The following is a 16,155-nucleotide window of genomic DNA, read 5'->3' as shown; positions in this document are numbered from 1 at the left end:
CATATTTTAACCTCCTCCTAAGCTTCCACTCAGTGGGTATAACGACATACCACTGGCTTATTTGCCAACCGAAGTATAAAATAACCAGTGACCTGACAGTACCAGTGAACAACCAGTGAAAGATTGAACATAGCCAACAATAATTCAGTCTGCAGTAAAACATATCAGGTATAGATTTAAAAATATTCACTGATTTACACAAATTCTTTTGTTATTGGTTTTCTTTATTAGGTCCACCATTTTGTACACAACAGGACAGCTTGGATTTAATCAACAATATAGACATTTTTGACAGGAGAGAATCAGGAGAGTTCATCTCTTTATACATCAAATGACCTGAGGACAGAGGAACAAAAGATCTTTTCAGCTGCATGCAAGTAATATGCAGTCTAACTCTTGATCTACTGTACAATTTATAAAGCACGCCAGCACACACATATAGGCTGGACAGCACCAGAACCGCAATTATCTTTCTAAAGCCTCAATCAGCTTCTCAAGCAACATGCAGGGGTTTGGTGTAGTGCAGTCTCACCTTGGCAGTCTATACCCTGTCAATGCCCAGCTCCTCTGGTGTTGAGATGCCAAGTTCTGCCAGGGTGGGCTTGAGTTCTTGGATCACATAGGGATAGATGTCTTTGTGGGGGCCTGCTTTGTTCTGCAAAACACACACACACACACACACAATATTGTGTATGGTCACAATACATGAAAATTAGTCATTTCAGAACATCTGTTTGAGTGATTCATTTATCTCAAGGCGTGTGAGTCATTCTCTTTGAAGTTCTGGTCCTGGAACTTACACCTCTGCAGTTAAACTACGTTTGGCTCACTAAGCCTCACCCACCTTCACAGCCTCAAGGATGCGGATGGCGCTGGCCAAGTCATTCAGTCTCCGACAAGCTCTTAGTGCCGAGTCCAGGATCTTGGGCTCAGGAACCAGGTCATACCCAATCAGGGTGTTCATGCCTTTAGGTTGAAATTTTTGGAAAAAGCCCCCTTACTTCACAGAAGCAGTAACATAATGTAAAAAAATGACCAAAAGAAACATCAACACACAGTCACCTTTCCTTAGTTCCCAGGCATCGATGTCGGGCTTGCTGAAGTAAGTGACCCAACGGGCATCAAACTCCTCATCTGTCTCCACCTTGCCATGGGAGTAACATCTGGAGGCCGATGGAGCTGAAACAAATGAGGCAGAAAAAAAAGAGTTCTTTATGAATTATTTATTCTACATTGTTGTCATTTTTTTATACAAATGGTTATAACTACAGACAGATGTGATTAGAAAGTTAGGGAAAAAATGAAACAGGTTACAAAGTGTAAATGACGTAATAAGCTTGAATGTCATTCAGAGAAGTATGGCTGAGTATCACTTGAAGCTTTTAAATACTGCTGTGATTATGTAGTTACCTGGGTTTCAGTTAGAATCCTGTGACCACCCCTTTTCTTTATCTAACCAAGCAAAGCAAAATTTCTTAAAAGCTGTCAAGTTGCCGCACAACAACTGTGCTTAAATAAAATACAGTCTAAAATTGGCCAAATTGTAATTCAGACCAGTGAATGAGCTTTTGAGACTTAATGGTCTTTGATAATCATGCTGCAGATGCATGTTACTGGGTACCAAAAAAGTCAAATTTCAAAGCCCAAAAGAAAAATCATTTTGAATTAATTCAAAAAGAATGAAGAACAGCTCAAGATAAAAAGCAGTATTTGTAATCTTCTACATTTGACAGTGATTATCTCACTCAAATGGATGAATTCAGCTGCCAAAAACCTATTATCTCAGAAAGTTTTTGAGTCATTTTATACAGACATTGTTTACATCTCTTTGTCAGTGAGAAAGGCAACACTGACCTGAGATGGTTTGTCAGTTGTTGCTCTTAAGAAATGAAAAGACAATACTGCCCTTACACAGACATACAGTACCAAAATGACATTTACAGCTAAAGGTGCACGCTGCACACTTCCTCTTTCATCGCTCTATCACAAAGCGAGGCAATGTCTGTGTTAAATATGGAACAGAGAGAGTGTCTCTGTGGAAACAAACATGATAGCAATTACTTAGTGTTTTAAGAAACTAAATAAATATCAGGTTGCACAACCACATTTTTTAACTACGTTGTTTTCATCAGTGTGGTTGATGTAGATCTGTAAATCCCATTTAGACATACGTGATACAGGGCTATAAACTTGCTTTACTGCATGAGTTTGGTTTCAGTTTCTTTAAATACGCTGAGCTAATAGTCATGTGACCTCCACAACACATCGGGGGTCAAAAAACTCAAATCTCAAAAATAAATATATATAGAATATTTACATGCATAATGCATTACATTGCTGCTGTTTATTTTGTTAATCATAATTTATCGCTCACAGCAGTAATGTAATAGCTCGACATCTTAACACACATAACGATCGACCTGATTCAAATCCTTTTTTTTTTAAATATGAAAGTTCATTTCATCTCATGTCCTCCACATTTCACGTTAACATTAACAACTCATATTGTTCACAACACGTTTTTAAAATAAAAATAGACATACAGGTGTAACATAGTCTGCATTGATACCCATATACTGCAAGCTTACGACTGATCACCTAACCAGGGCAGTTCAGGACACTCAGTATGGCTGGATACTGGCACCGAAACAAGTCTCAAACTACACCATTAAAAACTTCCATGGTTATTTTTTTGGGTGTATTTTATAAACAGAAAATAAATTCCTACATTTTATAAGGTCCGATTTAGCGATTACAACGTGTTGATATCAGCTGCGTATACACTGCGGCCACTGACACTCACGAACTAACTAAGGAGGGTCATCACAAGGTCGTCACTTTTTTCGCTAAAATTCATTTCGCGCCTTCTGCCTTAATATAATTTACAAAATGTTGAGTTTCAAGAAAATACTCACTTCAAGCCCACAAGGGTAGTTAGTGATGATAATAATTCAATGTCACCCCACATTAGCATTTACACACATACACATAGCAGCAGGCTAAGCTAGGCAGCCAGCCGGTCAAGCTTAATTTAGTCATTTTTAACACAGAGGGCATTTATTTTTACGGCAGGTGAAGAGCAGGCAGTCCTACCTGAGTAGCAGGGCCGTGACCGAGCCAGACTCCGGGTCCCTGTGGCTGACAGTCGGAACACAGCTCGGAACATGGTACCGTGGTGAATGCTAACCGTCCCGTAAGCTAAAGAGGGAGACTCTGGACGGACACACACGATGAGGGCGGTGGGAGTCACGTGACTGGCGGAGAGAGCCGAAGGCTTCTGCGTCCAAGCTGCTGATTGGTTGCTTCTGGACCACATCCTGTGCACTCAGTATAAGTGTTTTGGTTAAGACTAATTATCTACACAACTATCTTTTAAGATGAGTTTAAATATTTGTTTTCTAAATCGTTTATTTAGTTAGTATACATACATATGTATTTATGCACACACATTACTAGTCAAAATTTTAAAGCATCTCCAATTTAAATTTTAAATTTTGAATTGGAAATGTTTTTAAAAAATATCTTCAACAAATAAAGATTAAAAAAAATCATAATCATAGAATATAAATAGTCATAGAATCTTCTTACTGAACTAATTTCATTCTCTTTTGACTCCAGCAGCTGAACACATTCATGACTTTCTTTCTACAGTGGAAATGAAACATTGTTCAGAAAGCTTGTCCCAACACTGTGACAGAAGTTCCCAGTTGCATGTATAGTTTGCTTTGCTTTCACCTTCTGTCCAGTTCATTCCAAACCAGCTCCATGGGGTTTAAGTCTGGAGACTGTGCTGGTCTTCATCATGTGAAGCTACTATAAAGCTCTTTTCTTCTAGTGTTTTAGGTCATGATCTTGCTGAAGATTTGTCAAATTCAAGGCAGCTGCAAAAATATCCTGAATTTCAGATGAGTCACACCCCCAATAATGCATCTTGAATGCATCTTTCATTAGACCCTCAATCGTGATACACCAATACATCTTTCAAACTCTCAAGCCAAAACTGAGGTTTTTTTTTTTATCAAGCTTCACAAATCCAGAGTAACAAAATACATTATCCAACAGTTTTCACAAGCTTTAGGGTACTCTTAATGATGAGGTTATTTGTGGAGTGCCCCATTAGCATCATTGTCCAGGTAAAGTCAGAAACCCAGTAGATGAATAGTAGTTCTATGATACCAGCAGAGGGAGCTCTTGGTTTAATAACAAACTCAGTACTCAGTGATCAACAAATCAAATTAGTTTGATTTATCAATGCAAAGTGAGTAACTTCTATGACAAGTTCATGTTGAGAGCAGAAGAACTGACAAATTCCATTTCAAAACACAACTTTAAAATTTAAGTGGAAAAATCATTTTTTGTTTAATAAACCACAATCATACATATAAGATGTTTTTAAATGTTTATTATGTTGGATGATAACAATCATCCATTTTATTTTAGTTTGTGCACATGCACACGCATGACATACATGTTCAGGAGCAGTGTAATGGCTGTAATCAAGGTATAGCAGATTATGCTGTGGCTGTGGCGTGTATCTGTTGTTGATTCAACTTTGTGTGCGTGTGTGTTTGAGTGTTCTTCGTGACGTGGTAAACTCTAATCCACCCTAAGCCCAGGGCACCACAGTAGATATCCATTAGTGTAATGTGCTGCTGCACATCTTTCTTTCTGTTTCTGCCTGTCTCTTTCTCTCTCCGTCTGACTTGTATTTTCTTCCATGCCTACAACACACTAAAGCCTGAAATATGTGTGTTGACACTGCATATTTCAGTGTCATATCTTAGGCATTTAGTTCCAGGTTCAGAGCACCTTCAAACCAGTAGTTAGGATAAGCTTTCTGATCCCTGGCCTCCCTGTGGAACAGCGCAGTAGAGAACACATTTTCCTGAACTGGATTGATACAGAATAACATTATATTACATTAATGTTCCCTTGTGAGCTGTCAAGTTATTACTATAATAACTTCACCTACAAAAAAGTCTCTGAATAAAGCTGAATTTTTCCTCTGTAAAGCTGTAGGTCATGTGACTGTGTGGAGGATGAAGACTGAAGTAGCAACTGTCAGCCACTGAAGGAATGTATTGTTTTAACATGTAAAAGGAATCAGTCACTTCTGGCAGAAATGAGAATGAATGTTATGATTCAACATAACACGAGATACGTATTGACGTATTGAGTACTGATATCATAATCTACATTGTAAAACCTCCCTTACCGAAGAAATACAAGGTCTTCAGTGTCTGGGAAGATTTTATTGTTCTCTAAAAGTTAAAAAAAAAAAAAAAAGCAGTGCCTCGTGGTCCCAGATCTTGCCATATCTTGATCTTCTGTTTACTTGATCAACACACTCTGTGTTATTTGATCAACACAGAGAATCATTCCACTCTATCGACCACCATAGGCTTTATTTCTTATTTCTTAACCAAGCACTCTGAGCACATGGTCCTTCCAAGGTCATAAGTGTAGTGATTTTGTAAAGGCCCTGCACATACGTAATAGTTTTGTTTCTTTTTGAGGTGATCTGGGGGCTTCTGAAGCAAATTCTGCTGTTGCAGTAATTGTATATATTATGCTAGATGATGGCATCTATACACATAAAAACGGCTCACCTGGTCAGTGTGGGTGCTCAGTTGTCATTCCAGTTCAAATGAAAATAACCCTGCAGACACATAGATCTTAAGTCTGGTATTGTACAATGACTGCAAACATTTTCCTCACAAAATTATTTCCCTCATTATCTCTCATAAAAATACAAAGGAAGCTAAGTTTAGTTCTACGTTTATGATGGTTTTATTGGCATTTTCCAAGGAATTATTTTACAGTGATGGTCACAGTCTGGAAAGGTAAAGAGACATGAAACAAAAAGAGTGGCACTATTGCAGATAAATATGGGCCTCTCCTCTGTGTGGCCTACATACGTAGCATGCGGTTGCCATGTTAGGATATTTTTGCCTGGATAAATGAATTATTCAGTGACTTCTAGCAGTGGATGGACATGCATAACACACTTACTGCGCTTCTTGATATTGCTAGGGTTGAATCATGGGTAAAGCAGTCTGGCCTGGTATGTGAAGAGGTTGTTCAATTTCCTGTAACTTTTCCATAGGATTGGTTGCTGTTGAACTATGGCCTCTAGCAAAGCTCCACCTCTTTTTCATTATTAATCACAATGTTAGCTGTTATGATTAATGCCCAATATTTGTCTGATGGTTTAACCAGAATCCCATCAACAATGCTGTTCAGACCGCATACAAATGCAATTTTTCACACATACACCAAGCCTTGTGGTATAAATATGAAGTATCGTTTTTATGAATTATAATGGGTCAATTAAAAATTCAACCCTTGCTTTTGAATGGTTAGATTTAGCTCCCTGAGGAAAAGGTGTATACTATACAGTCTATGGCATCGAATTGTTTTAATACTGCTCCGTCATTGGAGTTTAGTAAAATACTGGTGCGCTAACAGTCATGACCAAAAAGTTCATATTTTCATCCAGATGGCTCAAATACTTACAAACACTTAGCTGAGTATCCATGATCTACTGTGGTATTCAGATCTGAGCAGCTCCACACATCTACATTACATAATTGCAGAATTTAAACAGTGGCCTTGGTTACAAGTTTTCATGTTCACTATATAAACGGCAAATCACTGTGGCGTTATCATGTAGCATCACGACATCTTAACTGATGAATACACAGTGTGTCTTACATGGACAACACCAGAATACTGATATGGGGGAAGGACATCTTGAAGCAAGGTATACATACAGTTTATCTTACACGCAGACTTAAAAAAAAGAAGAGAATGATGAAGAAAACAGGACAAATGATCTAAATCAATGAAGCCATTTAAGAAGCACTATGTACAGTGTGGAGAGAGTTTGAGTGGATGTTGTGTAACAGAACTATTACTTCTTAACAAAATCAAAAGAGCAACAACACAGAACAACACTGACAATAAGGGGAGGGAAGGGACTGAGGGTAAATGATGGGCAGGAATGAGAAGGGGGGGGGGGGGGGGGGGGGCGTATGATATGTGCATGTTGTGCAAACTTCTACAAGTATCACAATAAAAGCATGATTTTGCAGCGCCTGCTGTTGAGCCAAGGAAGTGGGCGCCATTGGTGTTGGGAGCTGGGCTGGGTTTGGTTGGTGTTGTTATTTTTAGGGTGTCTGGGGTTAAACAGGAATCAAAGCACTTTTCGCTGCAGTTTAGCCACTGCCCAACATCTTTGTAGCACGCTGGTTGGCCTCGTCAATCCTGGTCTTGTTGGAATCAGCCTGAAAGGGGAAAAAAAAACAAACAAATAAAAAACGACTGGTTCTTACACAGCTCAGGAGATACACAGTAAGTCAGGAAAAGTGGTAAAATCAGTGATAAATGGTGGGCATGAGTACCTTTAATAAAGACATACATAGTGAACTAATGGACAAAGGATGTTTAACACCCAGATTTTGTCAATTGGCATGTGAATCAGATTTTCTCCATTAATGTTCCAAGCTCAGGCTTAATCTGCTCAAAATCAGCACAGCTGCATCTGCTGTTACCTAGTCTAATGCTAAGAACGTAATCCATGCTAAAATTCAGCTGAATGCTATACTGTGTGCTGTATATTAGCTATATTTTTTCTGGTTTGTCACTTTTCATTTACTTTCTTTACCCACAATTCTGACAATGCAAAATGTAAATCTGACCTCATTCTGTTTGCCCCCATTGTTTTTTATACCTTCTTCTAACATTAATATAAAAAGGCCCATAAATACTTAACAAAAACAATCTTGAAAATCTGGTTCACTTTGCAGCTTCTTAATTATCTAGTTTCATAAATACAACAGAAGTGTACTTGTATTTTCTCCCATATTCTCACACTGTATTGGATCGTTGTCCCATATTGCCAATACTTTGGAGCCTCACACTTCTAAGTGTAAATTCTGTTGGCGCTATCTTTGTCCAACTTTGGATTTGGAAACTTTACTTTGCTACTCCAGCAACTAGGAGAGGTTGTTGCTTAGTAACAACTGAAATTGACTTGTATCCATCAATAATTATGAATATAGAACAGTGAACAGGCAAGTACATCAGTTCTCCAGAAATATTGCAAACTCTCCGGCCAATTAAACTCTGCTGTTCTCCATGGCAGTGGTATACATGCAGTGCTCGTGTGCAGTACCTTCTCCATGATCCTATCAATCTGGCGGTTCTGGGTGTCAATCTCCTGGCCCATGTCCAGGGCCATGTGACGCAGATTGCCAATGATGCCGCCCACCTGCTCCAGGTTCTCATCCATCTCATTCTCTCGGGCATCATTTGTTACCCTGGAGTACACAGGAGGAGGAAATTGGACTGATTATTGGCCAAAGATTACGTGGTAGCTACTGTTGTGACCCATTGGATCATGCTCAAAAACACAAGCAACACAAATCTGTATAGTGCGGTACGGTACGGTACAGTCCAGGGTAGTACAGGCAGGCACAATATGTTTGAAATGAATTCCTGGATATCAATAAAACTAGTCACAGTGTTCTTCAATTTCAGATACTGGGATGTTTAAGGATAAAATAATAAGAGGCACTGACTGTTCATTAAAATGTATCTATCAACCACACTGCTCTGGTCTGCTCTGTTTCACGTTATTGGTTGTGTGAGGAGTCAGCACCATGGACAGCTCACTACGTGACTCTGTGAGAGTCCGGTTTTCAAGGAACTGAAAATCCTCAACAGGAGGAAGGGACCCTGATAATCCACTAAGATCCAAAAAGCTTAAATCATATGGCAAAGTCATTAACAACTAGAGGGTCAGGACCCCTTCAATGATTTAAATGAAGCTCTGCTACACAAATTTAAATTCATTTTTGTTGTCATTTTTTGTGGATAGTTTTACCTCTTCAGGTTGTGAACAGTGTGTTCAACACTGCTTAATTGTGAGGGTCACCTATGAAAAAGGTTAGAAACTAGTGGGATAACATCCAGTATATACAGTATGTCCAGATTTGTTGTTCCAGTGTTGAATTTTGTTTTCTAAATATGAAACAACTACACTGCTTTATTAAACCCTAGCTACCCTAGACTGAGCTGAATGTGTCCTGGTGCCTCTGGGGATTTCCTTTAGTCTGTGAGCTTATGAACATTAAATTAAACTGAGATAAACATTTTATCAATTCCCAGGGGAAACTGCATTACTCCAGCAGCAAACTCATGTAATGTTATTTAATTATAGATGTAAACAGTATCATAAATACGAGCAAACACAACCATACACAAGTGCTTATGTACACACAAAATCAGAGAAGCTACATGTACACAGAGGGGCACATACAACAACCAACGCCTACACACACACATACACTTACCTGCGGATGAAGCCCCCACTGATGGCCATCTGTTCACGCTCGTCCATCACTCGAGCCCCTGGCTGGCTGTTCACCACTCCGTCCTGGTTCCCTCCCCAGGCCTGGCCCCCGCCCTTAATCCTACCACACACACATTTCAGTCAGGGCCAGTGGAACTGTTGTAATGTGTGTTTGTGTGTGTGTGTATAGATGCATTTGCTTTTGTATGTGTGTACACTTGTTTACTTGTGAATGTAACGAAGACTAGGTGCATTGTGGGTGTGTGTGTAAGTGTATGTCGGCTACTATGTGTGTGTGTGTGTACACTGGAGTGTGAATGTGTGTGTGTCTACGTAAGTGCATGTTTTCTAGCGATTTAATATTAAAACATATACATAAATATATGTTTAGAATGCACTGAATAATATGGTTTCAAGCCAATTAGCCAACTAAAAGCAACATGCCACGTATGACAAAATGCACATACATGCATCTGCAGTCTGTTAGTGAATAATTGATCTGACATGCAGATCAATTGAATCTGAGCACAACGAGCTCACATGTGGCTTGTGTTAGAAAGTAATTAAGACTTAGAAAACAATCTCCCACAAGCTCACACAGAAGAGCACAAACACAGAACACAGTACTCAGACACCGGACGGAGGAGACACAAACACACACACACACATACATATAAACATGCAGAGTGAGAGGACATGCAAGGCAGAGACATAGTACACAATGTTTGACATGGGAGGGAAAACACATAAAGAGGAACAGGATCAAATACATGTTTTATCTATTAAAAGAAAACCAAGCAGTTACATCCATTGTGGAAAACCAACCGAAAAACAAAGTAATCATTTTGCATGCATGACTAAGTAAAACTGTAGCTGTGATCAGCCCTTCATTTCATCTGGATGGACAGATATGTAGGATGATACACTGTATACAGTCAAATAGTCAAATGTAATTCTTAGCATTTGTTTTATGGTGCTTGGAGTACCTTATGGGTGGAGGACACCATTGAGGACAACACAAAGGCCCATTTGAAATGCTATTTAAAAGTTGATTTTGTTCACTTTTCAGTGAAAGAAAACTATTGTTGTCTTGAGGTGGTAAATCACACCCATCAGGTGCTCCAGACAGTTTATAACAACAAGCAAGAATTATTTTTCTTATGCTATTTGACCCAGGGCTGTCATATAAAGAGTCTAGATCAGATGAAACACGACATAACCGCAGGATTACATAACAAGTGGTTCATGACAGGGAGGACCAAAGAGCTATAGAATAGACAAGATCTGAACCCAAAACAACTGCATGTGGAAGCAGGACCATAATGGACCAAATGGAGGCAGCAAACCCCAAATATACCTTCATGTAGAAAACAAAAAAGTTCAATCTAAAATCAGGTAGTGACTATTTAAAAAAAACTGACTCCAGATCCTACAAAATGACAGCTGTGACACAAATAAAACAGATTAGTAACGTGCTATTGTCAAGATCCTGTTCAGCTCTGTTTTGGAGAAAAGAATCATCTGTTGTTAAAATGCCTGCTGGTGTACTGTATTTAATCTCCAGAATGGCTATTAATATTTTAGCAATAGACAGTGAAGGCAAAGGAAAAGAATTACTAATAATTTACCACTCTGGGTCAGATCTAAGATAGAAAACCAGGTTTGGTTTTTTTTGGTTATGTTTAAGCTTTTCCTCAAGAAGACAAAAACCCCACATTTTATACTAAAACATGTTGCTGCGAACCCGACACAAAATAACCAATATGGCCATTTATTTCTTGGTTTGTCAGCCACTTGTGTTTTCTATAGCTCTGAGATAGACAACTGTATACAGTACATGTATTGGTCCCAGAGTACAGTATGCTCAGACATGACTCAGTGGCCATAGTTTGGCTGTGGAGGGCCAGAGAACAGATCACACAGGAGTTTGGCAAAACTGACATTAGGAATCCATTTTTATATTAAAGTTTGTGATATCAAAGTACAAATATAGGAATTAAGAGCTTAAAACTTAAAACATTATTACCCTATGTAGAGTGCACTTATAGAAATGTTTGCCTAACTCATGCATGATATTTCATTATGTAGGACAGCCCTGAGGGAGGAGAGGGAAGGGCCAACTGAGGCATCCTCAGTTTACCAGTTATCTGAGGTTTGTATGGCACAGTTGGTGTGTTAAAGAGTGAGTCAGATATTTTAGTAGCTCTCATCAAAACATTTCATTACTGCATGTGTTTGATTATAAAGGTAGTGTAGTGGACTGTTAATAATAATAACAATGGTCATTAAATAACATGTTACACGTTACCTTCACATTTGTGATTACAGTGCAGAGAACACCCTGAACTATATTAAGGCTTGCACTTTAACCACTATGTACTAAAAAATTGTACAATATAAGTATAGTATAGAGTATATAAAATAGTATACATTCAAGAATAAATAAAAAATCAGTCATCGTACCTAAGAACTAGAATCCAAACAAAATTATACTCAAAGGAATAATTTGAGAAATACACTTATTTGCTTTCTTGTAGAGGATATAATGAGAGGATACCACTCGCATGTCTGAGCAGAAAATATGAAGTTACCACCAGCAGACAGTTAGCTTAGCTTAGCTTGATACAAAGACTGGAAACAGGGGAAAACAGCTAACCTGGCACTGTCCAAATATAAAAACAAACAAACAAAAACAAATCCTTCTTACAGTACCTCTAAAGCTCACTAATTAACACATCTTATATACATTGACAGGAGTCTTATAACAGACTTGCTTTTCATACGTATTAAACAAACAAAATTAAATTTGCTAAATTAATAAATGAGCTTTTAGAGGTGTTGGTGGGTGGATTATTTTGGCTAGCTGTTCCCCCCGTTCCCCTGTCTATATGCTAACTGTCTGCCAGCTCCACCTAAATATTGACCATACAGACATGGTGGTGTCTTCTCATCTAACTTGCTGCAAAAAAAACAAATGAACATATTTCCAAACTATGAAACTATAACTTTAAGGGTCTGATCTGAATGACCCATCAGATTACTTGGCTGCAAGTATCAGTTGTGTGATATATTATAATGCCATGTACCTGATTAAAGTCAGTTTTTGAAAATTTTATGCAAAATAAATCAGGAGACTGTTCTGTATCTCCTAAATGCCAGGAATTGAGAGCCTTCATGAAACATTTCATTTAAAATTAGATACCTTTCTTTGAATGCACTGCAAGAGACCCATATAATCAATTATTCATGTAGAACATGAAAAACACCACCATTAATAGGTTTTCAAATGGCTACAAAACAGAAAATGTGGTAGAGAAGGCAGCTAGTTGATTTATTCTTTGGTTGGACTTTGTACACAGCATGATGCATCATGCTGCAGGGTGTCAGGGTGGGTGCTTGGGTGGGGTTTAGGGGGGTGGTGGGTGCTGTGGCCAGATCCCTGCTGAAGCTGCTACCTGCTGGAAGAGAATCTCTCATCCAATGTGGAATGAAGGGCTTTTGAGGACACCAGCCAAGGAGGCTGGAGAGCAAATAAAGCGGCATCAGACTTGTTGTGCATGTGTGTTGTTCATGCACGCAATGTTTCACTCAGTCAGTATCAGGTTACGCAAACACAACCACACACGCATGCAGCGCTGGTGCCGGTTCACAGAGTGTGTTGTTGTGGCTATGGTCCTGACTGCTCACACCACAGGTCACCATGCTCTATACACCAGAAGCAGGCAGACGGATAGAGAGGCAGGTAGGCAGGCACTGAAACACATGCAGTCAGGCGACACAGGCAGCACCTACTTGTTACAAGGACATGAACATAGACCACAGAACTGTCCTAGATTGTTCAAATTCTTTTCTGCATCCTTCATGTCCTTATTGATTTGGTCCATCCCCTCCTCGATGCGCTCCAGTTGTTCTGATTACCAACACATTGTCATTTTTCCCAGCAAAAGTACGAAAGCACATGAGAAGAAAAGAGAGGAGGAAGAAGTCGCGGGTGGAAGGAAGGGGAGGGGAGTAGAGAGGGGAAACAAAGGAGAAAAGACAAAAAAAGACATTGACTGTGACAAAAGAGACATCAGACATCACCACCACCACCAGCACTGGACAGGCAAGAGCGCAGGGCTCCTGGCCGGTACCTACTTTTTAATACATGGGCATATCAGACCACAGCACTGTCCTAAATCTTTTAAATCTTTCTCGGCCTCCTTCAGGTCTGCGTTCACCTTGTTCATGCCCTCTTCCACACGATCAAGTTGTTCTGGTAAGGACAAAGGCATGAGAGCAGTGAAATAAAGTTGACTGGTTTGTTTTTTGAGGGTTGGCGCTCTATGCTACAGTGCAAGAGGCAAAATGTTTTGGCTAGATGCAGAAGGCAAAGCAGGCAACAAGCATGTAGCTTACCTGGATATTTCTGGTGACACCGAATAAAAAACGCATGATTTTTTTCCAACAGCATTTGTTTCCTACCTCCATCCAGAGGAACATATTTCTTTTCTGAGTAAGTGTTTCACCTGAGTGGCAGTGTCAGTGTGCTTCATCCAGCTTTATCTGCACATGAAAATGTGAATTTTGCCACTTTAACTGTCTGAATACTTCCGCCTACCAATGAAAGCAGAGACGGATGACGGAGAGAGTGAACTTTGTTGATAAGGAAGAAATCTAAGGCTGCCGCCATGATGCAAAGTTTAGAGGAAAACCACACACAGACCTGAAGTTAATCAGAGACCAACCTATGAAAATGTGAAAGGCAGAGTTCTTAAAGACAAATGAATGAATGAGCAACTAATCAATGAACAAAATGAATGAGATGAAAGCATCATTTAGGCACATGAAGTCATGCATGTTTCCTTACTCAGGCGGTCAATAGGGCACAGAGCTATAAAAAGGCTCTGACTCAAGGTCAGCTCCTCTCTCTGGCTGGTTAACGGTTATAGGAGAGGATAGCGGTAATCTCCATCAGTGGAAAGGGGCATTTTGTCTTCCAGGAAAAATTCCTAAAATTTAAAATTTAAAAATATCTTTCTGCAGATATAGTGGTTTTACTTTTGATACTTTACGTGTATTTAGCTGATAATCCTTCTGTTCTTTTATTTAAAGGTCCTGCACATGCTCACAGGTGTTTTTACTTATTTTGCCTAATCAGAACAAAATCAATAATCAATAGGTTCTGTCATTTCAAACAGATACAGAGCCTCAATAAACAGGGGACAAACTATTAGATACAAAACAGGGGACTGGAAAGCTACATGTTCATCACTAAACTTCTGCAACAGCAGAGCAAGTTTCATTTTCTACATAACCAAAATCATAACCATCAACAGTAGGGAAGAAAAGGCGTTAGTACACTAGTGCTCTGAAAATAAATGGAACAAATATATTGAAAAAATGTTTCATAAAGATGACTTTATAAGTCAGATAAGTCAGTAGAGGAGGAACATGAGAGAAAGATGCGTCGTTTATCGCCTCAGCTTCGGACAGCAAGCCCAGACTTAACAACCTGCCTCCTCCCCCTCGCCTGAGGATTATAGTGTGAGGGCCTCCCCCTCCCCTCCTCTGTCCTGGACAGTGACTCAGTCACAGGTTTAACCAGCTAGAAAGACAGATGACTCAAATCAATGAAGAATGGGTGCAATAGGCCTTTTTCACAGCACACATTCTGGCTTGTCTTAGTAGGAAAAGCTCTGTTCTAGTGACCCAGTAAAACCACAGTAGTGAGCCTGAAACTGGGGCCCAGTCAGATCTCAAATTCCATTTTTTACATTTCTTAGCAGATTCACCAGGTTTTTTTTAAAGATACTCTTACTCTTAAACTGTACAGTCCAGCAGTTAAATTTACTTTACTCACAGTGTCATGGAGACGAAAATGAGACTCATGTGTTCAAGTTGGTTTACTGTGTGTCATTAGCTGGTGTGTAAGAAAATCTAATCTTTGGCTGCCAGAACTGAACTCTGATCCAAGAGAAATTGAAAAAGGGAAGAGTCACTGGGACATGCTGTAATTTTCCAGTCCAGTAATGGAGTGGGAAATATAAAAGAAGGAAAAACTATGATTGCCAGTTACTAATTTAAGGCAATTAAAATTCATCATTACAAACAAAAATTGACCACAGTACTTGTACATCTTCAACCTGCAGGAGCTACAATCAAACCTATGTTTTGTGCTTTGAGCTAAAACGTCGCAAGTTGCTTCTTGCTACATGCATGGGCTCACTGAAGTGGAGGTGCAATCCATCAGCCCTGACTGAGGTGTAATTCGGGTCAACGTGCATGTAACAGCCAAGCAGGGAGCAACTCATTAGCTGCAGTGAGACCTCCACCACAGATTATACATCACTGTGAGAAATGACAAATCTCCTCCTATGTATGACCTGTGTGTGTGTGTGTGTGTGTGTGTGTGTGTGTGTGTGTGTGTGTGTGTGTGTGTGTGTGTGTGTGTGTGTGTGTGTGTGTGTGTGTGCATATGTGCATGTGTGTAAAGGGCAGCTACACTTCTGTTTACAGCTCGACTGTAAAGACTTTATTAATAACCACAAGTATGGAAAGCTATTACTCACAAGTCTTTTTTTTCTTTGACAATATAACACGGAATTCTTCATGTAAATATAATGTCAGAGACAAGTAAGGTAGAGGTTTGTACAGGTCAGTAGTCACTGTAAACAGGAAAGAGGAGCTGGGAAGGAAGGAAGGATAAATACAAAGAAGACAAGACAGAATTTCATCCTTAATGTAACCACAAGGATCACACAAAGGGACAGGAGAAGGAATAAAAAGTGGAGGTCAGGAGAGAAAAGCAAAGGGAGTCA

The 16,155-nt window shown here is 39.4% G+C and overlaps 2 protein-coding genes across 3 annotated transcripts in view; both read right to left on the bottom strand.

Annotated features, from left to right (window-relative positions):
* Positions 1 to 209: 209 nt before the first annotated feature.
* Positions 210 to 3,239, bottom strand: LOC121184537 (cytochrome c oxidase subunit 5A, mitochondrial-like). Its single transcript, XM_041042273.1, has 5 exons — positions 3,094 to 3,239; positions 1,063 to 1,179; positions 845 to 966; positions 533 to 655; positions 210 to 336 (listed from the first exon to the last, which is right to left on the bottom strand). Exons 1-4 carry the CDS (start codon positions 3,164 to 3,166, stop codon positions 542 to 544), a joined length of 426 nt encoding a protein of 141 aa, XP_040898207.1. The 5' UTR covers positions 3,167 to 3,239; the 3' UTR covers positions 210 to 336; positions 533 to 541.
* A 2,560-nt stretch (positions 3,240 to 5,799) lies between these two features.
* LOC121184525 (synaptosomal-associated protein 25-A-like) overlaps positions 5,800 to 16,155 on the bottom strand; it is a 36,209-nt gene continuing 25,853 nt past the window's right edge. The window contains exons 5-8 of one of the 2 annotated variants that reach the window (XM_041042261.1): positions 13,493 to 13,610; positions 9,357 to 9,476; positions 8,177 to 8,321; positions 5,800 to 7,286 (exon numbers count right to left, since the gene is read on the bottom strand). In XM_041042261.1, the coding sequence (XP_040898195.1) occupies positions 7,218 to 7,286; positions 8,177 to 8,321; positions 9,357 to 9,476; positions 13,493 to 13,610 (452 nt within the window). In that variant the 3' untranslated portion in view covers positions 5,800 to 7,217. Of the gene's footprint in view, positions 7,287 to 8,176; positions 8,322 to 9,356; positions 9,477 to 13,147; positions 13,266 to 13,492; positions 13,611 to 16,155 lie in introns of both variants that reach the window. The other variant, XM_041042251.1, reaches the window with a different exon arrangement.

Source organism: Toxotes jaculatrix, chromosome 1, assembly GCF_017976425.1.
Source record: "Toxotes jaculatrix isolate fToxJac2 chromosome 1, fToxJac2.pri, whole genome shotgun sequence".
In the NCBI taxonomy this organism is placed as follows: Eukaryota; Metazoa; Chordata; class Actinopteri; family Toxotidae; genus Toxotes; species Toxotes jaculatrix.
The sequence above is the reverse complement of the archived record's forward strand: the minus strand, read 5'-3'. Positions and strand labels throughout refer to the sequence as shown.